This window comes from Pogonomyrmex barbatus, unplaced genomic scaffold (genome assembly GCF_055798465.1).
Source record: "Pogonomyrmex barbatus isolate J1 unplaced genomic scaffold, ASM5579846v1 scaffold7, whole genome shotgun sequence".
Classification (NCBI taxonomy): domain Eukaryota; kingdom Metazoa; phylum Arthropoda; class Insecta; order Hymenoptera; family Formicidae; genus Pogonomyrmex; species Pogonomyrmex barbatus.
In genome coordinates this window covers 581,108-608,463 of record NW_028297171.1, presented here as the reverse complement: position 1 = coordinate 608,463, position 27,356 = coordinate 581,108, and the positions used below count along the sequence as shown (strand labels likewise).

The 27,356-nt window shown below is 37.8% G+C and overlaps 2 protein-coding genes across 10 annotated transcripts in view; both read right to left on the bottom strand.

Moving 5' to 3' along the window:
• LOC105432862 (uncharacterized) overlaps positions 1 to 27,356 on the bottom strand; it is a 552,262-nt gene that overhangs the window by 169,425 nt on the left and 355,481 nt on the right. For all 9 annotated transcript variants that reach the window (XM_089083349.1, XM_089083345.1, XM_089083344.1 and 6 more), the window contains one exon: positions 3,900 to 4,020. In XM_089083349.1, the coding sequence (XP_088939475.1) occupies positions 3,900 to 4,020 (121 nt within the window). The remainder of the gene's footprint in view (positions 1 to 3,899; positions 4,021 to 27,356) is intronic.
• LOC148934821 (uncharacterized) lies at positions 8,422 to 12,645 on the bottom strand. The gene has a single exon (XM_089083356.1). The coding sequence runs from the start codon at positions 11,748 to 11,750 to the stop codon at positions 11,307 to 11,309; it is 444 nt and encodes a 147-aa protein (XP_088939482.1). The 5' UTR covers positions 11,751 to 12,645; the 3' UTR covers positions 8,422 to 11,306.

Sequence of the window (27,356 nt, the reverse complement as noted above, 5' to 3'; positions counted from 1 at the left end):
AGAGAGAGAGAGAGAGAGAGAGAGAGGGGGAGGGAGACATCGAATAGTCCGCATCGGCGACTGAGAGAGAGGAAGAGCGACCCGAATAGCCCATACCGGCCATTAAGACAGAAGGAAAATAATCGGGATTTAATTAGACTGCATCAGCGACTAAGAGAGAAGGAGGAGGAGAATAAAAGAAAGAAGAATAAGTTTAGATAAAGTGGAAGAACGAAATGAAACGAAAATCCAAAGATATGCGATTTACGATTAGTAAATAATTAGGGTGAAACTTACTGTTGACTGGGAGCTGGGATATTGCAAAACAACTCTCGATATTATTTTAGAACGTTGACTTAAATTCATTGATTTTAATTATCAGTTTTAAAAGATAATTGAGTGAAGACTGATTGTTGGATAATTAGTGCAGAATGAAATATGGAGAATGAGTGCTCGTGAACAAGTATTCGGATTAAATAAATACTTAGTGCTGAATGAAAATTAGCAGCTTGCAATCAAGTGTTTTGGAATGAATGAAAAATGAAGAATGAATGGCAAAGAAAAAATGACTCTGCACTAAATGAAAAATGGAAAAATAATGGCAAAGAAATGGCACTGCGCCCCAGAAAAGCTCCATTTTTATAGTGTCTGATTCTTGTGTAGAGGAGGGATGTTAGTAGGAATCTGGGATAGCTAAGCGGGATAAGGCCGCATACTGATGGACCGAAGAAGTCACTGAACTTCGGCGACTCTCGGTCCGCGCAAGAAGATCGTTCACGCGAGCCCGCAGACGGGGCATCTCGCCAGAATTGGGGAAGCGTAAGAAGCCTATAGAATGGCCTGCGCCTCACTCAGCGCGGCCATCAGGATGACAAAGGCGGGGGGAGAAATTAGTCTCCTCCCTAGACAGGGATTCCTGGGGGCGCTGGGCAAAATCGTATTAAAGCGATTTCGACACGCGGCGACCCCAGTCGCGAAGGGACTCGAGTTCCTGGATGAGGTAGTGGGAGTCTTGTTTCCAACGAGACAACCATGTGTGCTCTCCTACTAAGACCCATTCGATAATTGGGAGAAGGAGCCTCGGAGTCACAGAAGACGAATTGCTCTCCGCTAAGAAGCTCGGGGGCAAATCCATCGCTCCCAGCTCACACGAGAGACCACGGTAGGCTGACCCTCAAGTTGGCACAGGTGCTTTCTGGGCATGGTTGCTTTGGGGTCCCAGGAAGGATCTGGGTTCTGATCTTGGGTAGCATTGATGACTGGCTGAAGTAGTTATTTACAGATTTATAGGCTAAGAACTAATCGCTTCCTCTCCAACTGGAAGAGGGCCAATATGATTCTCCGGAAGGAGGGGAAGCCGGCGGACTCCCGACGTACAAGCCGATATGCCTGTTGGATGAAGCGGGTAAGTTCTTCAAACGAATCATCTCAGGCCTCGTTCATCACCTGTCCCTATGTGGTCCGAACATCTAGGAGGACCAATACAGGTTCCGGACGGGCCGCTCTACGATCGACACAATGTTAAGACAAGATCCTCTTGGACCAGGTGATCGAAGGGGGGAGGGGAGTTGCGATCGCAGTATTGCTGGATATTGTGAAATATCGTTCAACTCCTATGCGTTCAACTCCTTTTCCGATGGACTATCATCGCCTCCATATAGGAGGAAAGGAGATCCTTTAGGACTATTTCAGAGATAGATATATTGGGTTCCGCGATCGCGCAGGACTCGAACGCGGAGAATATCCTGCGGAGTTCAAGGGCACAAGGGTTGGTGCTTGAGCCGCTCCTGTGGAATCTCGCCTATGATCGGGTGCTTTGCACCCCCCTCCCTGGCTGCCACCTCGTCTGTTATGCAGACGACACATTGGTGATGGACTGGCAGTATGCGCTGATCATGACGAACTTGACTGTGGCATCACGCGGGCCATAACGGTCATGGACCTGGAGATGGCGCCTCACAAATCCAAGGCAATATTTTTCTATAAGAAGGCTCGGAGGGCGCCGCCTCCGGCATACATCGTGATAGGATCAGTCCGCATTAGGGTGGGCCGCATTTAAAGTATCTGGACCTCACCCTGAATAGTTTCTGGAGGTTTTTCGGGACTCACTTCGAGTTGTTCGCTCCCAGAATGGGCAGGATGGCGAACGTGCTGAATCGCCTCTTGCCCAACCTCGGTGGTGCTGCGTCTATACGTGAACGCCATTCTGTCGGTGACTCTGTACAGGGCACCAGTGTGGGCGATAGCGATAACAGCCAGCCGCGGCATTCAAGCGGCGGCAAATAAGGCGCAACGCTGCATGACCACCAGAGTCGCTCGCACATATAGGACGATGTCACGATCCTCGCCGGGACTTCTCCCGTGGACTTTTTGGCTCTGGAACGCACGGAAATATATCGGTACACCAGCGCTTAGATAGAAGGGAGTAACCCCTGCGGCGAGAGCCGTGGCAAAAATCAGGAGGGAGGAGTGCGGTCGGGTCAGCATTTATGACAGCGAAGACTCGAGGACTCGAGTGCGTCCGGCCGCGTCATCACCGAGGTCATTCGGCCTTTCCTCACCAGAATGGGTGGGGAGGGGCCACGGCGGGCTGACTTTCAGGTTTGGCACAGGGGCTTTGCGGGCATTTGCTTTGGTATCATGAGTACCTGTGCCGTATAGATAGGATAGCGCACTATTGACTGCTATCATTGTGGGACGATCAGGGATTCGGCGCACCATATGCTGGAACACTGTCCGGCGAGCGCCGGACTCTGGCCGCAGTAGGAAATGACCTCTCCTTTCAAGCACTTGTTTCAAGAATGCTAGAGCGAGAGAAGGAGTGGAAGGCAGCCTCCTCTTTCTGCGAAGCAGTTATCTCGCGGAAGGAGGAGGCAGAAAGAGTGAGGAGGGGAGTGACCCCGCACAGGCGGGAAGTCTCAGAGCTCGCCCGCTTTTATTTTAGAAGAAGGCGTCCCCCGGCACATATGAGGACAGACTAGTCCTCGGGAACTACCAGCTCTAATTTAGTGGGGGGGGGGGAGATTCATCCCCTCCCACGGGAGGTAGCAGCGGAGTGGTTGTGTCCCCACCCATGGCTTAAGTGAAAAAGGGCCGGGCTAACTATTTAGGCCTGGCAGACCAGCGAGGCACCCAGAAGTATGCCGATGGTCGTTCCCGGGCACATCGCTGAGTGGCCAACGAAGGACACCGTGCAGTTTTAGTATCTAGTGGGAAAGGTCTTTTCTCCTGTGAGTCTCACACTCTCTCGGGTAGTTTGATACCTGAAAGGTCAGTGTGTAAATGCATTTCTCTACGTAAAAAAAAAAAAGAAAAAGGCGGGATAAGACAGGATGCGAGTTAGACAGGATGTTTACGTTAGATATCTTACTCATGCTCATTGTATGCTTATGCTTTATATAGATTTGTGACAGATCCAATCTGAGGATTTATAATATTTAATAATATTCTTTTTTCATTAAATAAAAAGATTGCTATAGTATAGTTGAAGCGGTTACAATTTTTTTCTTGCTATAGTATAGTTGGAGCGGTTACAATTTTTTTCTTTTGTTTCATGGATACATATCTTATTAATAAAAGATTGAAACTAATATTCTTATATGAGAGAAAATATTATTAATAACGCTTTTAGAGAAAGAAAAGAATCACGGAGTCCACTGGACGTAACAATTTATTTTAGAATATTTTCATGTATTTATCGTACTTTTTGAAATATAGGAATCTGTAATGATCTTAAAAATTTATCAATTGTATAAAATGTTATACTTTTATATCATGTTTGAATATCATAAATAATTTAATGAATTTAAAAAATATAATCAAATACATAAAACGTGTGCCACATAAAAAAATTAAAAAAAGGCAGAACGTTACATCATTTTGAAAGCATTTTAATATAAATTGCATAAAAAAATACTCACTCGACAGAAATTTCTAAAGTTGGTTGAGGATAAAGTCCTTCAGCCGCACATGTTATCTCAACTCCATCTTTGTCATCTATAATCCTTTTCTTATATATAAGATCGAATTTTTCCTCCGTAGCTATAACAATAAATAAGTACAATATTATATTAATTATATTAATTAGGATATATGAAAATATGATACTATTAATATGATATACTGTCTGTTGTTCACAATTTTGAAAGATATATAATATTTTATTCAAAAGTCATTTAAATATCAAATTACGTTTTCTAATAAGAGGAAAGAGAGGTCAATGAACGAGCGAAAACGAAGTGACGTGATAAAAACAAATTTGAATAAACAATATTTATTGTTAAAATAATAATTAGCAGCTCATATTCAATATAAAATTGATATTGTACGTAACAGCTTTACGGAGCCTTCTTCAGCAATTTGTCTTAACAAAAGCGGTAAAAAACAAAAGAGAATAGAAAATGCATGAAAATTAGCTCGGTGAAATTATAGAACGCGCCACATTTAGATTCAAGTGTGAACAAATAAAAGATTGTAAAAATTATGAATAATATAATAATTGTAAGAGTAAAAATAAAAGTTAACAATCAACTGCATAACTACCACATCCAAAAACTAACAATATCGCTATATAAAATTTATATGAAGATAACAGAGAGCCAAAATATAAAGTCAACGGAAATTATCTTGTAATTTAATATTGATGTTGTCGTCATATTCTCACATTGATGTAATTCAGCCTCACTATCTTGCAAAAATCCCAAATGACACTGTATAACGGGAGTATTCATCCTTGATAAGCGTGAATAATTCCGAGTCAGTACTTAAAAAATAGTTGTCTAATGGTTCTCAAGTATGTGAAAAGTTCGAGAGTCGTTGTTAACATGTGTACAGTGTGTAAATCTAATGATTAAGTGGAATAAAAATTAATCAAGTAGAGAAAGTAGAAGAGAATCAAATTTTTTTGTTATTATAAGACTCTAATCAATTAGGTAAAAAATTGGAAAGAAAACCGTTAATGAGATGTCTAGAAAGCTTATGTTACGGTTTATTCCAATGTATTCCAATGTCTCTACCAATCTACTATCGTTATGTTGATGATATTTTATTAGCACTTCCAAGTGATTGACATCTCATACGTCTTAGTCATTTTTAATAATTATCGCACTCGACTTAAGTTTATCTCATTGAAAAGGAGATAAACCGTAACATAAACTTCCTAGTCTTATTAACGATTATAGATTAACGATAATTAACGAGATAGTTCTGAGATAGTTCTGAGTATATGGGCGGAAATTTGGGTGTAGGTGAGTGTATATATGGTGTGTATATTTTTGCGTTTATATAATTCCAGAAGCTATCGGACAGAAAATCTAAGGGAGATAAATTGATTTCTAAAATGCTAATGTATACAATCCTCCCTGGACTATTACATATGTGGAATTAATACATCTATTCGTTTATTATATAATTTAGTCTAAGGAAGTTTTGTATGTATGGTGGAAGATCTGGGATGGCAAGATAAAAGCATTTGACTGGAATTAAATATGAAAAGGGTTTAGAGGGAAAAAAATCTGGTGTTGAACCTTCTGCCAAAAGTGCAGCTTTATCCATTAAAGTGGTAGAATGTTTTCAGTGTTGAAAGAGTGAAGGATTGAGGAAATTTCTGAATCAGTTGATAAAATAAGGTCTTTACAAATTATTCAGGAAAATATTCATTTTCTTCTACAAATTCTATTGTAGAGATAAAACTCACAGGAGAGGGTGAGGAGTGAGGAGAATACGGAAGAAAAATAGCAATAATAAGGGTGGGGGTATTTGTTCTATTATTTCATTTAGAATTCCTTGTAACGATTGGTCGAGTGTCAGTTAAGTCTATTCCTTTTATAATGGAGATGTTTTAATGCCTTAATCCATTTTTTCCGGAAAGAATTTGTTCGGTTATATTCATTATAAAAGATGTAGTAGAATGTACAATATAAGTGAAAAGGCTGATGATATTTAAGGGAAATTTGTGTGTATAAATAGATAATAAAAGATACGGTCAAATTTTGAGAACATATTTCTCATACCTGACAATATATAAAACCCTATAAAACCCTTGTGGAAGGCTTGTGGAAGGGGAATAGAAAAAGAGGACCCTTCCAGGTTGGGAATTGGGGCCAATACTCTTGTCTCATAAAAAGAAATTCTATTTCGAGAATCATAAGGAGAACCGGACAGATATCAGAAAGACGAGGCGAGGAATAAGGAATAAAGAATTGAGCTTTAAATTTAGGATCTAGAATGTTAAAACAATATCAGGAAAGATGGTGAAAGTGGCAGAAGAAATAGAAAAATATAATTATGAAATAACCGCTGTGCAAGAAACAAGATGGAATAGTATCAAAGAAGAGTTTCGATATGTATTACATTGGAGCGAAGAAACAAGGAGAGCACGGTATTGATTTCTTCAGCAGGGGAAAAGTGGAAAATCAGTGAATAGCTTCACTCCAGTGAATAAAAGAATATGTATTCTTAGAGTGAGAGGGAAATTATTCAATATGAGTTTTGTAAACATATATTCCCCAACTGATGCCTCAGATGACAATTTGAAAAATTTATGAAAAATTTTAGGATGACTTCTAAAAAACTTAATAAAATTTTTAACCATGATGCCTTAATAATATTGTGCAAGAAGACTTGCTTTTCGAATGATAGGATAGTCAAGCTCACAATCTTTCTCTGCTTTGGAAACATCGTCTCTCCTTTTATTTCACAAACGTTCATTACAAAGCTCTCTTATAAACCCCCCGCTCGCACACTTCTGACCTTCCCCGCTCGCACGCCTGCGCAACAGGCGCTCGTCGCTTCGCGCGCTTTTTTATGGAGCCTTCTCTACGCACGATTTTCCAATAAAAAAAAGAAAAAAAAGAGTCAGACATAAAAAAAACAAAAAGAACCCTACAGTTCGGCCAATTCTGACCTTAGGTCGTTTTCCTACCTTCACACATTCACTCGCTATCATCGCCATCTCTTTCGAACATTTTGGCTTCATTTGGGACATTTCTCCATAGTCTCATGTTCGTGGGCTTCTATATTTCTTGATACGATTTTTTGTGTTGATACCCCTCTATATCCGACACTACATATCGATCATTTCTTAATTTCTTGATCGCTTCGTACGAGTCCCTAAACTGCGGAATGAGCTTGTGTGACGTGCTATCAAAATTCTTGATCATTACCCAGTCGCCTATCTTATACCTACGCGCACTTTTGAGTTTCAAATTGTATCGTCTTTTGTTATATTCTTGCACTTTAGCATTTTTTTTCTTAGCTTGGTCCCGCATGCTCTTTAACTCTTGCTTCTTTACATTCACATTTTCTTGCATAAACTCCCAGATCCTGTCTTCTACCTTGCCTTTTTGGTCAACTCCAAAAAATAGTCTACTCGGCGTTTCGCCCGTGCTCTTGCTCACCATGTTATTTATTGCTCGACGTTGCTCAAAATCATATACCGTTTCTACCCAACTCATTGTCAGTTATTTTATTTAGCATCGCTTTTAAAACGCGGTTAGCTCTTTTCATCTGGCCATTCGCTTGTGGCGATCCCGTAGTCATTCTAATGTGTTTCATGTCGTTTTCTAGAAAATCAGAGAACTCGGTAGAGATAAAGCACTTCCTCTATTCGAAACCAACACTCGTGATTTGCTATAGCACGTAAAGTATTGCTTCAACCACTCGATCGCTTCCCGACTATTTGTTATTTTTAGTCGCATAGAGTTTCGTCGAATTTGGTAAAGGAATCTACCACCGCGAAAATAAACCTTTTCAAAAGTACACTCTTGTCAATTAGCCCAGCGTGATCAATGTGGATCATTTCAAACAGAACCCCCGCCCTTGATTCGTTATACAGGGTTCTCTGTCGATTTTACCGCTCGATGGGGAGAATGTTATACATTTAAGCAGTTGCGCACATGATTATTTACTTTTTCTTTTAGTTGTGGAAACTAATAATTACGTTTAAGAATTTTGACTTTTCTACGCCTATGTGGCCCATTTCATCGTAATATCTAAAAAGTATTAGATGTACAAAAAAGTTCTGAGCTTTTGATTTCATACAACCGAAATAACAATTTAAATTTTATCTATCTTCCCGCCCTTTTGCGGTTTTAAAGCGTTGACATTTGGCCTTCTAAAATGCCATACGGTTTGGCGTTTGATGCACATAACCTCAAAAATCAGTAGTAGCTCACGATGGCAATAACAAAAGAGCATATTCGATCTTCCATCCACTTCGCGTTTCATCTGAAGAAAAATGCTACTGAAGCCACTGCAATGATTTGTGCTGCATATGGAGAGAACGCTGTAAGTCATACTACATGTAAAAGATGGTATCAAAAATTTCGCCAAAAAGATTTCAGTCTTGAAGATGAACCGCGTGCTGGACGCCCTCAAAAGATTGAAACGGACGAATTGCAAGCACTGCTGGATATAAATTCTGCGCAAACTGAAAAGGAACTTGCAGAACAGCTTGGCGTTACGCAGCATTTCCGTATGTTTACATACGATGGAAAAGATTCAGAAGGAAGGCAGATGGGTTCTGCATGAATTGTCCGAAGACAACAAAAATCGTCGGCGTGACACTGCACTCACTTTGCTTTCAAAATTCCGGAAAAAAGATTTTCTGCACAAAATCAATCAGGCGATGAAAAGTGGATTCTTTATGATGACCCTAAAGCCCAATATCCGCCAAGAAGGTTTTGCTCTGTATCTGGTGGGATTGGAAAGGTGTGTTGTATTACGAGTTGTTACAACCGGGTGAAACAATCACGGCAGACCGCTACCAACAACAATTGACCAATTTGAGCGATGCATTAGAAGAAAAGAGGCCATTTACTGACCAAGGACGTCGTAAAGTGATCTTGCTTCATGACAATGCTCGACCACATGTTGCGAAAGTGACTCAAGGAATATCTTTGCGTTAGGCTGGGAACTTCTCCCGCACGCGGCGTATAGCCCAGATATGGCGCCTTCCGATTACTACCTATTCCGGTCGCTGCAGCATCATTTGGCTGATATACATTTCGTGAGATTTGAAGAGATACGAAAATGCATTAATGACTTTATCGCTTCGAAGCCGATGAGCTTTTATCGTCAAGGAATTCGCAAGGTACCCAAAAGATGGCAAAAGGTTGATGCAAACGGGGAATATTTCGCTGATAATATTTTTTTGTTTGTTTTTGAATAAAGATTGAATTTTACAAAAAAAAGCTCAAAACTTTTTTGTACACCTAATATATTGGATTCCATACTTGTCGGTACATAGAATAATAAATTTTCATCTTTCTTGCAGTAAACTAACCCGTTTCTAAGCTCAAAGAATTTATGTTCCTGTTTTTCCAGCTCTTCGCGTAGTTTTTTAATTTTCGGATCTTGATCTTGACATAAAGATAAACTAAACTCAAACGAATTATCTGTAATCACGAGGATATCGCATGTTCTGCTCAATCCATCCGCATGCGACATTTTCTTGCTCGCTCTATGCTTTAAAACGTAATCGAATTCCTGTAACTCTAAGGCCTTTCGCTGTATCTTTAGATTGATCTCTTTCTTTCTTAAGGCCAATATAAGCAAATTACAGTCGGTTATTATCTTGAATTTTATGTCGTATAAATAAATCCTGAATCTTTTAAGGGCGTAAACTATCGCTAAAGTTTCAAGCTCGAAGCTGTGATACCGACTTTCAGCTTCGCTAGCCCTCTTCGAAAAGTAAAACATGGGGTAAAAACCTTAAGTCCGCCCTTTTTTGCATTAAGACTGTGCCGAAGCCTAAAGAGCTCGCGTCACAGTGTAGCACTGTCTCATCGCGCGAATTAAAAATCGACAGTATAGGCGCCTCTGTCAGCTTACACTTCAAAACTGCAAAGACCTGTAGTTCTTTTTCCTTAAAAACAAACTTGGCATCCTTGCGCAACAAATCATAGAAAGACTTCGCGATAACAGAAAAATTTTCTATAAAAATCCTAAAAAATAAGCATAACCCTATGAAACTGCGCACTTCTCTAGCATTTGTCGGGATCGGAAAATTTCGAACCGCTTCCACATCACTTTCCGTCGGGCCGTATTCTGTTTTGCTAGACTAGATAGACTAACTTAAGTATTCTATCTCGGTATATAAAAATTTGCATTTATCGATTCTTAGCTCTAACTTGTTACATACTATTAATTTAAAAACCTGTCTTAGCACTTGCAAGTGATGCTCCAATATTATCGTCGCAACCATAAAATCGTCCATATATGCAACCACTTCGTCTTTATAAATCAAATATTTGAAAATCTTCGTAACAAAACTGGGTTGACGCCGTTTTCCGAAAGGTAGTTTCAAATACTCATACTGGCCCAATGGCGTAATGAACGATATATACTTAACTGAATTCTCTGCGATACGTACATGGTGGAAACCGTCTTTCAGATCAAGTAAAGTAAAATAAAATACTTTAGTAAGTAAAATAAAGTAAATTAAAATATTTTACTTTTGTAGAATAAAATATTTTTTTCCCCTCTAATAAGTGTAGAGTAAAATATTTTTTTCTCCTCTAATTGATCCTCAATGATCGGTAACGGATGATTATCTCTTGTCAACAGCGAATTCAACACTCGGAAGTCAACGCACATACGCGTCTCACCTTTTTTCTTCTTTTTTTTGTTAATATAATCGAAGATGAATACTCGAATTCGTTCGGGCGAATTACATTCTTCTTAAGTAACGCGTTGTTTTTTTCGCATTTCTTCCTTCTCAGCGAGTAACAATCTTCTCGGAACAAAATGAAACGGCTGATGCTCTGTTAAAACTAACCTAACCTCAGCATCTATTGTCGATCTATGGACGCTCTGGCTGGATGTACTTGTCATCAAACATATGCCTTAGATTGTCCTGCACTTCCCGCGGAATTTCTGCATTTACATTTAGTTCGCTCGATATTTTATCCTTTTTACTTGACACATCTATATTTAAGACCTCGAATGAATAATCTGCAACATCTACGGATTTCTGAGTTAACCTACAATTAAATTTATTTAATACGTCTCGTCCCAACTACCGTCCCATACTACCGCCGCATTCGTCGTATTGTCATCAACAACATACACTTTATGTTCTTTTGAACTGCGCTCTCAATCGTAATATCTAAACTAATCTTACCTATAATTTTAAGCTTCAAATTATTTATACCGTAAAATCCTAAATTCTCGCCAAGCCTAATTTTCTCAACAGCTTCACCTAAAATCAGTTTTTCTTTTACAAAAAAACAGAACTACCGGTGTCGAATAAAGTGTCTAAATACAGGCTAAAACGCTCGCCGTCGTGTTCGACACGACGTATCGAACTCTGCTGAAAGTCGTCTCTCTCACTCTGCGTCTCCCCAACATGCGTGACTTGTGTTTTCAGGGTCCTCTTCTCCCTGGGGCAATTTTTCGAGAGATGGCCTTCCTCGTTGCACCTGAAATAGACAACGGCCTTTCTCTCGTTCGTGCAATCCTTCGCAAGATGACCCGTGTCTTGGCAGTTGTAACATCGGATTGCTGGCGCCACCGATCCGCCACTGATAGTCTGTCTGTTGTCTCTCGCGTGCTGCAGCCTTGCCGCTGCTCATCTCACTCTTGCCAGACTGAATAGCTTTACGACTTCCAAACGCTCCCCTCGATCGTAATGTAACTTTTTCAAATGCTCGCAACAAGTTGTTGATCTCCCCGAAAATCTGGATCCTCGCTTGATTCCTCAAACTCGCATCGAGTATGTTCTCGATTATATAGTCGATTTCTTCACTGTCAATTGGCACTCGATTACCCATAATGATTTATTGTGCACGTATTCACTAAATACTTCACTGTACTTCCAGATCCTCGAACTACTTCCGCAAGGTTAACTTACGTGGCTAGCGATCAAATATCACCTTTATGCTCCCTAAAAATTCGTTGAGCGTTACTTCTAGCCTTTCCGGCTTTGAGTGAAACAACTCCAGCGCTTTGCCTCTCATACGCACGTTCATAAGCATTTTCGTTTTTTCCTTTGATAAATTGTATGTTCTTTTCACAAACTTGACTTGTGTCTCCCAGTTTACATAGTCGTATTTGCTTTCGTCAAAGATGCTCACCAGCTCTTTCAGCTCGCTCAGATTTGTTCTATCCCTGTGTTTTCTGACGCCTACATCCCGAATTTGCTCACCGCCATCTTGCTCTGAACGTAAACTCCGTAACTCCCGCATTATCTTCAACTCTCGTTCGGCTATAGCCTTCTCACGTCTGCACAGCTCTATCTCCCTCCGTAATCATGTATCACCTTGCATGCCATCATGCTCTTCTTCATTACCATCGTCGCTGTTTGCCCCGTCATTGTTGATGTTCTTTTCCCTTGTTCTTGCTTTCGATGGATCTGCCTTTGTGACGCTCGTTGCCAATTCCTTCTTCATCAAGCTCTTTCAGAACCAAAACCGTTAACTCACTCGGATCTCGCGGACCTTGACTCAAACCCATTTTCCTTTTCTCTCTCTTTTCTGCGCTCTACTAACTTAACCTGATCAATGATAATCCCACTTCTATAAGCTGTAAGGAGACTTGTTTCTCGATAATAGAATGGTCAAGCTCATATTCTTTCTCTGCTTTGGAAACACTGTCTCTCCTTTTATTTCACAAATGTTCGTTACAAAGTTCTCTCGGTAAACCCTTCACTCGCATACTTCTGGCCCTCCCCACTCGTATGCCTGCGCAACAGCGCTCGTCATTTCGCGCGTTTTCTCTACGCGCGATTTTCAAATAAGAAAAAAAAAGAAGAATCAGATATAAAAAAAAAAAAACAAAAAGAATCCTATAATTGGGAGATGCTAAATTCCTACAATTGGGAGATGCCAAATTAGGGCAAGAGCAAATATATAGTAATGTGCTTCGAAGATACAGCCACAAAATCACTAACAATAATGGAATTCGGCTAGCGCAATTTGGTGAAGCAAATCTCAGGGTGATGAGCACATGTTTTTCGCATAAAAGAATACATAAAGGAATGTAGATCCTTGGAACTAACGAAACAAATCAGATAGACCGCGTCCTAATAAGCAAAGGATGGATCTCTTCCATCGAAGATGCTCCTTCTCCTTTAGGAGAGCAAACTGCGACTCCGATCCTGATTGGGAAAATTAAAATAAAGGATAGCCATTGTTAATAAAGGCAATCCATCAAATTCATCAAATTTGCTAAATGGAACTCTGGAAAACTAAACGAAACTAAACTAAAAGAAAACGAGATACAGTTACTATATTAGAGAAGTGAATAAAAGGCTATGTGCAATTCCGAGGAGCGAGGACATAAATGAGGAATGGAACAACATTAAGGGAATAATTAATCATACCGTTGAGAAAATAATAGGAAAGGAAAGAAGGAAGAAGAAAAATGAGTGATTTAGTGAAAACTATAAAACATCAATAGAGAAGAAGAGCCAGACTGAGGTGTATGCAATGATTCACCGAGGTAACAGATTAGAACACAATATCAAAAGGAGAATAGCTATAAAAATGTAAAGGAAGAAGAGAAAATTTTTAAATAAAAAAATTGAGGAAATTCTAGCATTAAACAATAAGTATAATAATAACAAATTTTATAAACGGGTTAATGAGCATAGAAAGACAGACTTCCTATCTAGGCTAGAGTTGTGTAAAGACAGAAACAATTATTGATTGACCCACAAGAGGTGTTAAACAGATGGAAAGAATATTTCGCCGAAATATTTAGGAAAAAAGAAAGTGTTGAGATGGAAGAGAGAGAACTGCACACGGTTGAACAACTGTTAGAAAAACCCACATACATCGATTCTTCCAGAGTCATTAAAGCACTGAAATCCTATAAAGCCCCAGGCATAGATCAAATCCCAGCAGAACTTATAAATATGATAGAGGGGAACCTCCTTTATATGGAGGACGAGGATACATAATATGATCTTAGAAATCTGAAAAAAAGAAGATATCCCTGAGAAATGGAAAGTGGGAGTTATCCACTCCATACAGAAAGGGGATAAAAGAGTGTGTGCTCCTGCTCAACATAGCCTATAAAATATTTTCGGGAATATTATATTTTAGGCTTGTAACCTATGCTTAAGAAATTCTGGGTGAATACCATTGTGGCTTCAGAAACAATAGGTCGATAATAGATCAACAACTCTTAGATTGATTCATGAAAAATGCTTTGGGCATAACATTCAGTTACATAACTTATATGTAGAAACATATGTTAAACAGGCTTTTGGAGTGGATAGAGCCCAGATACTGAAGCAACTAATTCTTGTAGGTATATCATATAAACTTGTAAGATTAATAGGAATCACTCTGGATAGCTTTAAGGCAAAAGTGAGATTGCAGAACGAACTGTCAGACGCCTTTGAAGTGGAATGCGGAGTCAAATAAAGAGATGCACTCTCGACGGTTCTTTTCAATCTCACTTTGGAGGCAATTATAAGAAAAACATATAAGCTTGAAGGCCTCATAAACGGGAGAGTCCCAGTTGCGCACAGAATAAATCGGACATTGCAGGTTGAATGGATCGGACACAGATCCAAACGGATACAATAAGGAACGGACACAAGATGGTTGAAATCGGACACAGTGAAAATCGGACACAATGGCAATCGGACACATTGAAAATCGGACACAATACTAATCGGACACAGTAGGAAATAGACACACGGTAGCTGCAATCGGACACAGTAACAATCGGACACAGTGCCAATCGGACACAGTGCCAATCGGACACAATGCCAATCGGACACAGTGCCAATCGGATACAGTGTCAATCGAACACAGTGCCAATCGGACACAATAGGAAATGGACGCACGGATAGTTAAATAAATAAATAGATAAAAAAAATCTGGCAAAAAAATCTGGCGGCGGTCTGCCTCGCGAACCGAGATATTAAGCGTTAAAGTTGATGACTTTGACAGCTATCACATGATATAATGTTGTTATTGAACAGATATTTTACGATATTAATTGTGTAATATACAAATAAGTTTTGAAACAGAAATAATTTCTTAATAAGAATGTCATTGTATATTTCTGTGATATTCTCGATGTTGTAAGAGGATCCTCGTGGTGGAACTTTTACCACTTGTCATATCACCATGTCTGAACGCGCGAAATATCAGCTCTGTGTTTAGTGAACTTTAATCGCCAATAATTTAAAAACTATTATAGCCTCGACATTTTCGTATTAGAATTTTCGAAAGAATGTTCCAAAGAATCCGCTCTTAAAAAGAAATGCGTTAGTTTTGGGACATCTTGTATATCTTTAAGGCGATAAGATTTATTATCAGCCATAATGTCTTTAATTTCTAACAATACTTTCAAAATAGATTCAGAAGTCTCGTTCTCTTTCGTTTATATATTTCAATTTCATATGTTATGTATGTGTATGTATTATACTATCACATTTGTGACAAGCTAGCAGTTTTTGCACTTATACTTAGCAGTATTCATTTTTTACACTTCCAAGTATTAAATTAAAAATTCATTCTAACCGTTTTTAAATCATTATCATACAATGATTAAACTATTTCGATCAATTATTGATAGTGGTTTGACAGTGGTTCGATAACGGTTCAATAATGGTTCAAATCAATAGCGATTCAAATTGAATCGCTATCGATTCATTGTCAAATGTCAACTGTCGATCAACTGTCAAATCATTATCGAACCACTGTCAAACCACTATTTAATCGCTGTCCACTTTGAAATTATTAAATCGCTATCGAATCACTATCAAATCATTATCGAACCGCTATTAAACCACTATTGAACTGCTATTTAACCATTACTGAACCGCTATCTAACCATTATTGAGCCGCGTAATCAACTACTGTTATTTAAATCTAAAGTATATGCATGGATAAGGTAAAGAAATACAATATATTAATGTTTAAATATTTTTTTATTTAAAAAATTTTTCTTTCTGACGTTGTAACCACCAGTTAAATATTTTAAATACATTTTGTAACGCGCAATGTTTCGAATGTTTTACACATCAAAAAGTATTGCTACATCTAGATTATTCAACGATTCTAAATCTTTATAATCAATATTCAAAGTTTCGATAATGATATCATCTCTCACATCGCTATCGAGCATATTTGCCAACCATTTTTTCTTCTGACATCCTTTAACGTATACAAGAGCTTATCTTCTATGTCAATTACAGCTATTGTAATCAAACATTCCGCCATGCTATATGGAATCATTTCGTCTTCCCATCGCAATTCATGATGATTTGCAATCAATCAGGAAACGCAAGATTTGTCGGATTTTGTAAGGAAATGCTATGGTATAGGCCTTGCAAAAATATAATGAGAGAGAATTGTCCCCTTTCTCAACACAGTCACTTCTTTCACGACAAATCTCCTTCCGACGACGAATCCTTGCAGATCCGCAAACGTTGGAACGATTATGACGAAAAAATAATTCCTTTGAGACTACGCTTCATCGACAAATATGTCGAATTTTTATTTCTTATATTAAAAAAGAAAGGATATTTGCAAACGTTGCAGTTTACATCTTGCGCATTACATTGAATAACAGGCAATACTCGACGACATGATCGTGCCAGATGAGACAATAAGTGGTAGTATTCGGCAGTATATTTTCTTTGCAATCAAATTTTATTCGTACAATAGCGTTATCTACAATAGCGCTCTTGATGGACTCGTTTTGTCGCGAACAGTCAATGACCACAATAGGTTCTTTTTTCAAAATAGTCAGTTGGGACAATGGGACAAAAGTATATAAGCACTCTCCTCGATGATAATGGAAAAAAATTTGATCGCATATACGATATCTATCTTGATAAAAATGGTACAATGCTCAGCGACAAACAATTCGACGTCGACAAAGATGATCCCATAATCATAGACAATGTGAGATACAATGATACACCAGGCTTATACAAATTGATCTTTAAGAAACTTCCCGATAATGCAGTTTTTATCAAGAATGACAAACAAATATATAAGAATATACTGTTAACAACGAATGCTCATAGACGTGACTCACAGCGTCCATAATCCCATCATGGATAACAAGGGATACAAGTACAAGTATATCGTTAGTCCGCTTGTATATAACATTAATCATTATTCTATGTATTCCATAATGAAGGTGTCGGTGATTTAACCGCACATTGAAGAACGACATGTGGAAGTAATGTGCGCTCAACGGAAGCTATAAATGGATTTGTTAGCGTCTCGTGTCAGAGTACAACACATAAAAACATCGAACTATCGGACCCATTGACGTTACCCACGCGATCGCTGACCAGCTCTTAACCAATGTATACAGTCGCGTAAAGCTTGCTGTACCTGCGCGATTCAAAGTGGATGACTCGGTACGCGTTAGTAAATTCAAGACAACCTTTGAGAAAGGTTACATACCAAATTGGACCACGGAGATATTTAAAATCATCAAAATGTAGAAATCCCGTGACATATCTACTGAAAGATTATAAGGGAAAACCTGTTGCCGGAGAATTTTATGAGTATAAGTTGTATCGCTAATCCTACGTATATCTTGTAGAAAAAAGTATTGCGCAAAAGTGGGAATAAAGTTTATGTAAAATGGTTGCGATTTGACAATTCACACAATTTCTTGGATACATGAAGATAATGTTATAAAAGAAATGAAAAAAAATTTATTATAAAATATCTTATTACAAAAATATTTTATTAGAAAAAAATGTGTATTATAAAAATAAATTTGTTATAACATATCTTATTACAAAATATATATATTACAAAAATTTATACTTAAATTTATACTTATTAAAAGCTGTTATAAAACAAGTTTGCCGCCGCCGCGTTCACCTTTATTTATAATAGTATTTTATAATGTCCCCGTGGTAGCGTGTCGGTCGAATCGAGTGCAATATATCGTTTATCGTCGTACGGATTTAAAGCAATTTTCGTTTCAGACACAGTGTACACTTCGTGAAATTTCGATCTTATGCAAGACTGTTGTCGTATCATTTCAATTTTGTCTGGCAGGCATTGCATGTAATCGTTGAACGTTATCGATTTGGCTACGACATTACTTTTAACACCTTTAACTTTTTTCGTATCTTTCTTACTGTTGACGCGCAAGGTGTACATCTTTGCTCTAAGCCCGACGAATTCGGTCATGCTTACACCATTGTTTTCGTCTTTCATTAAACTTGATATTTTTTTATTGGAATACCATATGCATTATCGACTGCGTAATCGCTCGTGTTGAATCTATTGATGGCACGTTTCATAATCTCGTATACATCGTCGCATTCAATGTGATAGATAAGGCAGTGTCAGTGTCAGTGTACATAACTTTACATTTCTCGCGGAACAACGGCGCCATGTACTCATGATGAAACTCGTATAAACACGTCTTAGATATATCGAGAATGCATATACCTACATAGATCGGTTTGTCGAACTTTACCTCGAGTTTGCGCATTTCTATCGCTACTAGATTTTCCGAAAAGACGCTTCGACTGTGGAAGTTTAGTTTCGCGATTATTGCCTCAGTGCTATATCTTCCTTCCCATTTAGTGTTAAGCTGCACATCGACATGACTGCGCACATTTTTCCATAGTTTTGTTGAAAACTGCGTTATTCATTAATTTGTATTAATTTTTTCAAAATCATTCTTGGTTCGGGTTCTAAAATTTGTATTGAGCTGAATACAGTCGCGAAGCTATGGAGATTGCGCAAACTGTAATACGCGATAAATCTTTGTTACGCGAAGACCGTGACGAGTACACTGCTGCAAGTTGCGATAATATATGACATAACGTTTCTTATTGTATAACGTTGCGAGAACGTTGCTTAGTCTCTTGTTTGCCGGGCGGTTTATCGCGCGTCGGACAGAACGGTAAGTTAGTGTGTGCGTGAAGATGTTGCGGATATTCCACCTCGAGAATGTAACCTGTCGTGGAATCTAGCGCGATATTCATAATGTTAAAATTTGTTACATCATCGACTCATCGAAAATCTGCGTGGTTGACACATTGCCTAATTATACAAGTTGTTTACGTTCAAAGTATGTCAGGTGCGACGATAATTTTGAGGGATCGTACGACTGCACATACGACTTGTTGTTGGCCTGCGCGTACCTGTTGGAACATTGACTAAGACCACCGCGTATACCGCATTCGATGAACATGACCATGTCGATGTCGGTGAGAAATTCAAAATTGATACTCGTATGCTTCAACGTCCCACGTAAAACCAGATAGAGTATAATAGTTTGCGGGATCGAGTTCATAACTCGCAACTATCGTGAAAATTCTCAAAAGTATTGGCCAATAACAAGACGTAAGTTTTAAGATACAGGTCGCTATAGACGCCAAGCGTTCGGATGGAGAATCGCTGCCACACATTGACAGCGTGCGCGTAATCGCTTTCAAACATGGTGTCGTCTGTTAACGAATTGTAGAATGATTCTCGCAACGGTAATTTGATCTCCTCCAACTTTTCGACGCAATCAATGTGTTCGTATAGAAAGATGCCTTTTCGTGTCAATAAATTTTCCGCAGATAAATTACAATATTTGCATTGCATTATCCGTAGCTTATCCTTGAGAAAAGCCAATTTGTCAAGACTGCTACTGAAAAATTTATGCGAATCAATATATTGCAATTTTATGCGTTTTTTCCAATCATCTTTAATGTCTTTGACATGTTTTGTAAAAGAAATGTATTTTTCTTTGGTTATTGGAAACAGGTTTATATGTCCTTCATACTGTAGCTATTTCTTTGACGATAAAATGTGCATCATAGCCGGATACATTATGGAAAACTATGGGAATACAATGCGAATCTTTATAATTTAAATTACATTTGAATGCGCAGGACCTCTGAATCGACCAGTCAAATGACAATAATCGCGTATTCGTGTGTCGCTTAGCGCAAACGGTTTTTCGCATGTGTGACAATGCGTGGCGCTATCAAACTTTTTCCAGTTCTCTCGGGTGAAATCTGCCATGGGTACGTTAGCGGATAAGATAGATTTTACATTATGCGCTAAACCTCTAAGTTCCTCGGCGAACCATGCAACGCAATCCTTATCGCGACGAAACCGATACACTGATAACGATTCGTCGTACACAGTGAACAGTGTATGTAATATCCTATACTAAACACTTGATGATGTTGATATATGTGTTGATATATATGTTGATATGTAATATGTATAACTCGCCTTTTTTGGATCCTTTTCCTCCTTTTCCTCCTCCTCCTCCTCCTCCTCCTCCTCCTCCTTCTTCTTTAAAATACATTCCAAGTCGGCGTAAACGATAAATGGCACTTGTTCCTTCCTACAGTAATTTTTGAAATTTAGCCACTTGTCGTCGTCGCTCGGTAACCTGAAAGCACTCGTTAATATCTTGACAATCTGCAAGTCTGTGAGTCTCTAACTTTTCATTCATTTGAACTGAAGTAGTGCAAACATCTGCAAAAGAAAAAATTAATTATAATTTAATTTATTATTCTTATGAAAAAGAATTTCATTATTTTGAAAATGTATACGTACCGATCGCAAAAGAATTTTTTATGTTCTTATGTTCTTTCTTTTTTGCTAAGTTGAGAGTTCACGAAGCAAGACAGATTTTTTATCCACACGAAATGCCCTTCGTTGTCATCATCCTGCAGGTATAACAAATTTACGTGCTTGTCCATCTTTCGGTTAGTGAGTCATATCCGAAGAATTAAGAGTTCCTTCTTCTTCTTCTCGATATAATATACGTTGACTGAGATGTCGTTGAGGTTCTCAAACTTTTTTATTTAAAGTCATTGGGAATTTAATGTCTTTAAGATTCACTGTTGAATATGGAGGATATGAAGATATTCGATCTGTATTTGTTTTTGCGGGATGTAGAGCGGCCATCACTGATCACGCGAAACATGCATTGTCCATAGATTGCACGTTAACCGTCGCTCTCTTTATCTTAATTTCTCGCGGTAGTTCGACATTGCATCTCGCATGCATTATATTTGTTCACATTTACAATTAAATTTAATATACGCGACAAAGTCTACCCGCTATCGCGTTCCTGAAATTCCTCAAGCGATGCAATAATACGCTCGATAACGCATAATTGATACCACTCTTGCAAATCAGAGCACGGATACAGTTTACAGTTTCTCGTAGCGATACTTTAATTCGCGCGTTTATCATCCGCGACAAATTCGCCATTAAATATAGCATTTACCTTAACATTTTCATGTTTCCGCATGACACTTTGTATACGCTCGAGTACAATTTCTCGTGCATCCTCGAGAAACTGATGAGATTCAATGTGCTTGGAATTGATTATTACGCCCATCAGTATATGACTTTCGAAAACCGTATCTATCTCACGCCATCGAAGTCCCACACTATATCCGGCGCTCGCATGCACGAATCTTCCGCGCACCGAATCTTTCAAACTTTCGAGTCGCGTGATACATGCGATTACCGATTGTCTCACACCGATTAATAATCACGGACATTTAATTCGGCTGTGTTTATCCAGCGATTCGATGAACTCATCACAGCGCTATTCCCACGCGATAAAGTCTCCCAATGTATTCAGTCGAGCGGATTGTTCTATCAAATCACGCTCCACACTATATTCTTTTTTACAGTTACTAAATACTCTGAGAAATATTGGTTTTTATACTCCCAATATATGTTTTTCACAAAAATTCACTTTGTGCAAATAGGACACATATTACACAGTATTATTTGAAACAATGGGCCTCGGCATTCCGAATAATATTTACCATGGATGAATACATATTGACAATTGACATGTTTTCGAACGGCGCGAAGATTTGGAAATATTTCACTTATTTGTATGACACACTGTGAGCAATACTTTTTACGAATGAGGACTTCTTCAGTGTAATAAATAAATATTGCACACACTTCTTTCGAATCATTCAGAGTATTAATTTCGTCCTGCTTTAAATCTCGATATTTTTTTCAATCTCTTCATCTGTCATGTCATTGAGATAGACAAGTCACTAGTGAAGTTGGAAATTTCGAATGATACATGAAAAAAAAAATATATATATTATATATATGGTGAATGACACATGAAAAAACACACACACACATATATATATATATATATATATATATATATATATATATATACTACTAATGAGGGCTACTGCATCATTTAAGGATATGTTTTGAAAAAACGTGTGTCTGATAATGTGGTCTCGTCTCAGCCGTTGTAAAGATGAACAGATTCCATGTTTTGAAAGATAACATTGTAATAGATATCGGTATCGCATTATCTTCACGAAAAAAACCTTTTACATTTATCGAATTTTAGCAGATAATTGCATACTTTTATATGATTCATAGTACGGTCTATCACATCCGTAAAGATGTGGAAATCCCATGTTTTTGAGAAAAAAGATAACATCGGAATGGACATCGATAACGCATTATTTTTTACGGAAAAAAACAAAACATTTGGCTTTTACGTTTATCAGGGTTTCAGCAGATAATCGTACACTTTTTTTAATTTATTGTTTTTTACATGATTCATAGTAAGGTCTAATGCTATTCTACACTAAAAATTGTACATGATTCATAGTACGGTCTAATGCTATCCTACACTAAAAACTAGTATATCCATTATGATAAAATAAATTCCATGTTTCAAAGATAACATTGAAATTGATATCGATAGCACATTATTTTTTCACAGAAAAAAATTGGTGGGGAAATATAATATATAAGAACTCTGAACAATGTTACTACAATATTCGTTGAGTTTTAACACGTTATATTAGTCGCTCTGTGAAAAAACGAACAGCTCTTACTGCTACAAAATTTCAAGAAAAAAATGTATGAGAATATGAAGTATTACGTTCCAATTCAGCAGGATGAAGCGGTAAGTTTCATTCTCCATAAAAATTTTAAGACAATTTTTCTACAGTTCATTTACTTGTAATCTTTTTTTCTTATAATACGTCTTCTCAAAATTCATCACCCCGTTATGCAGCTCATATTTTAGGAAGAAGATTCGCATTGATATCCATAACATATAAATATTTGGATATTGAAATCAACGTGGGATCAATGTCTCATGTGGAATTGATTTTTGATGATAATCGAAGCAATCTGTTGTAACCAGACCTACAACTAATAATAAAAGTAGTCCGCATGGCAACAAAAGTAGTCCGAATGAATCTCGGAAAAAGTCTTTCAAAAGACGAAATATGTGACCGCCGAAATTGCGACCAATCTTTCGAAAGACTGCAGAAATGCATTACGCGAGAATATTGCGAAAAACCTATCAGCAAATTCCTGAATTTGATGATCGAACCGAGCGTGATATTGATCAATCAATATCACGCAATCAATCGACGCAACCAATCGGAATGCTGATCGAGCAATCAGCCTATATAATCGGTTACACAAAGCGGAATGGAGAGAATCAAAATTATAAGTCGCGCGGAATCATTATTATAAAAGTCGCGCAAGATATTACGGAATCTCGTCGTGAAGTTCACGCAAGCTGTATTATCAGCAGTTCAAGTGTCACACTCAGTCGCCCGAGTAACGCGAGATACGCCGAGCCGCCCGACGACGCGTAAACGTGTGTAAAATATAATCGTTATAATATCCAGTTTGTGCACTTGTTAAAATAAATCAATTAAATTAAAGAAAGTGTGTGTCAGTGATTTCACGAGGATCCCTACATTCCTTTGATCCTGCTCGGAGTTCCAACTCCTTAGGCTTGACAAACCCGACTCAAATATTAACGTTGTAGCTCATCCGGGGTACAACAAATCAGATAATATTGCCCCATGCAATGGAAGATATTCATTGAAAGACGGATATCGAGCGATTCGTGCAATCGACTGCGGTTTCATTAACAATTCACTTTGATTATAGAACTTATTAAAATGTATAAAAATAGCACTGTAAAACATGACAACTGACATTATGCGATGTGCACTTGCTTGTATATGCTATCAATCGTACTCTTTTTATTTAAATTGGAACATTGCATCGAGCATTCATATATCTGTCAAAATATACATGGCATAAATGATAAATTTAAACAATTTGTAACGCTTTTACGTCAAAAAATTGTATCATCGATAAATGCGATGCGGTGCAAATTTTGCGCAAGATTTATAATAAAAATTCATATATAGAGTGCGAATTAATATTTTACGCTATAAATAATATTGTACATTACGTATTAGATGATAAATAAAATGTATATATTGAAAAATATCATTCTTTCAAATTTAAAAATTTTTAATAAAATATAAAAATAAATACTGAAGAAAATATATCAATTTATTAAATTATTTTTCCCTTCTCCACCATTCCTTATGATATTATTATTATTATTATTATTGTTGTTGTTGTTGTTGTTGTTATTGTTGTTATTGTTATTATTGTTATTATTGTTATTATTATTGTTGTTGTTATTGTTATTGTTATTATGATTATAGTAATATTGATTAACTATCAATACTTGGAAATGTGGTAAAAAATGAATACTGCTAAGTATAAGTGCAAAAACTGTTAGCTTGTCACAAATGTGATAGTACATACACATACATAACATATGAAATTTGTAACGGCAGGGCCGTTACTTGTAAGGAAAAAAAAAATATATATATATATATATATATATATATATATATATACACCTGGCTTATTTGTCTGCGCTGCCTATCCTTCTTGCACGCACACCGCTCGCGCTATTCCACTCGCTTGCCTATACATCGCACGCGCCGTCTCGCTCACGCTATCGCTCATGGTACCTCACGCGATACCGACTCTTCACCGCCGAACCGACGGCGCACAGTGGGGAACGCCGGCCGGGTATATAAGCCGGCTGGCCGAGACATTGGGACCAGATCCCATCTTGCGATCCGACTCCTGACACCGACCTGACCAGTACTTACTACCTCTCGGGGCCAAAGTTTCGCTTGGCTCTGCCGGGTTTCACCGGCTTTCTCTACTTTCGGGCTGAGGTTTCACTCAGCTCTGTCGGGTTTCGTCGACTCCTGTCATCGCTCCTCGGGCTGAGGTTTCACTCGGCTCTGTCGGGTTTCACCGATTCCTGTCACCGCTCCTCGGGGTTTCGCCGGTTTCCGTTGCAAAGACAGAGCTCGACGTGGCACTCAGCCCTGCCCGCAATACCTAGACGTCCTGCCTGACATTAGCTCGTAAGTGCATGCAAGTAAGGCCGCTAATTATAAGTCAGTAATTCGACGATCTTTAGTTGTAACCGCGCCGTAATGATTAAGCCGTCATCGATCGCACGCCGCACCTGTCTAGCACTTTGCGTCAACCGCTTGCGTCAACCGCTTTGCATCTCACCTCCTGCTGCTGCCAACTACATTGCGACATCTCCTGGCCCTGCACGCTGTATCTATCTTTCGCTAAATAAACTATCTTTTTCACGTCAATCTGTGTTCTCGTAAGCTTGAATCTCCCCTCCTCTCGAACCCGGACACCGACGAGCCGATCCGAGCGTCGAGCGAGATGACCGTGTCACAAATTGAGATATATAAAGGAAAGAGAATGAGACTTCTGTTAGTAATTGAGATATATAAACGAAAGAGAACGAGACTTCTGAATCTACTTTAAAAGTACTGTTAGAAATTAAAGATATTATGGCTGATAATAAATCTTATCGCCTTAAAGATATATATATTTCGTACCGTTGCCCTATGTGGAATATTTTTGCATGTGATATCTAATTTCAGAGAGTATCAAATGATGTATAAAGTAGATAAAAAATAAATAATATCAACCATAAAATTAATTTCGATTATAGATTGTGAATTATTAACGTACGCTATAGATAATATTGTACAGTATGCATTACATGACCAATAAATGTATATTACGATAAATATTATTCGCTTTATTCTCCATTCTTCCTTTCAATTCAGCATCAGTGATTTCAGGTTGCGCTGCGATAGTGAGTCGTGTGCCGACGCATCTTATCGCGAATAATAATAATATCAACTATAATAATAAATTTAAATTACTAAGTAATATTTTATAATATTTTTTAAAAATCTCCTTTGAAAAAGTAATTAATATTAAAAATTAAAATTACAAAAAATATTAAGACAAAATGAGATACTTTGGTGGGAAGAGAGAGAACGCATAAGAAAAGAGGAAGGAAGAGAGAAGAAAAAATGGTAAGAAAAAGAACATGGCGGCGGGCGGCAGGCGGCGGGAGACGGCAGACCGCACCGTGTGACATGCCAAGGATCTCTCGCTTCGCGGACCTCGCGCCTAGTGACGCACTTCCCTCTCCGCGGACCCCGCATCGCTTATGGGGGCGCGCGCGCGCGCACGCACGCACGCACGCACGCACGCACGCACGCACGCACGCACGCACGCACACACACACACACACACACACACACACACACACGAATGTACCATATATATATATATATATATATACACACATCTCACTAACAGTGATTTATAAACGGCCTTGTATATCTACTAATATCATAGTTGTAATAATAATATAATAATATTATTGTTGTCAATATATGTTGTCAGTATGTGCCGGTCGGATCAGACAGATGGTAATGTTTGATTAGAAAAGGACAGCTATTTTCTCGACAGCTGTGGTATCGCTTTAATATGTGTATGTATACATATATGCATATACATTTATAATACAAGAATACTGAATTTATATTGATATTACTATTGATATTACTATTGATATTACTGAATTTATATTGACATTAATTTCGTTTAAATGAGGGTTGCTCATGAGCTTTTCCGTTGGAGTTTGACCGTCTCTCCAGTATCCCTTTAACGTTTATACATATACATATTTTAATAATTTTTATATGAAAAATTGCAGTGTTATTATGAAAAAAGAAGTATCTGTTTCTTTAGTGGATAAAAATTTTTTTGAATAAATTTAAAAAGGATTTTATCTTTCATTATTATTTTGGATATTTGCAGCCAAGCATCTTTTTAATAGTTTATCTAATCAAATCATAAACATAATTTTATCGCTGTTAATATTTCTTAATATTGCTCTTAAGAGATTATTATTATCCTCTCGCCCCAGTTTTCATAGAACAACATTATGTATGTTATACATTAATGAAAATAAATTCAATAATCATAAGAATAAACGAGAACTTTAAGCTATAATTTTTTTAATAATTAATATTAAAATATTATCAGAAATATTACATTAGAAAAATTAAATATCTTATAACAAAATAGTTACCGACTTGTATGAGCAGCGCGTTACGGGATTAGTAGTACTATTGAACTGCGTGAGATGGGGTTGTGGAAAGAATTGACGTAAACACGAGAAATGTGACTAGCGACTGTGTACGATATGACGAATAGTATAAATATTTATTTAATTTTACATGATTT

What these genes read in the sequence shown, in the direction of transcription:
- LOC148934821 (XM_089083356.1), bottom strand. Translation starts at nt 11,750, where the DNA reads ATGGGTAATCGAGTGCCAATTGACAGTGAAGAAATCGACTATATAATC.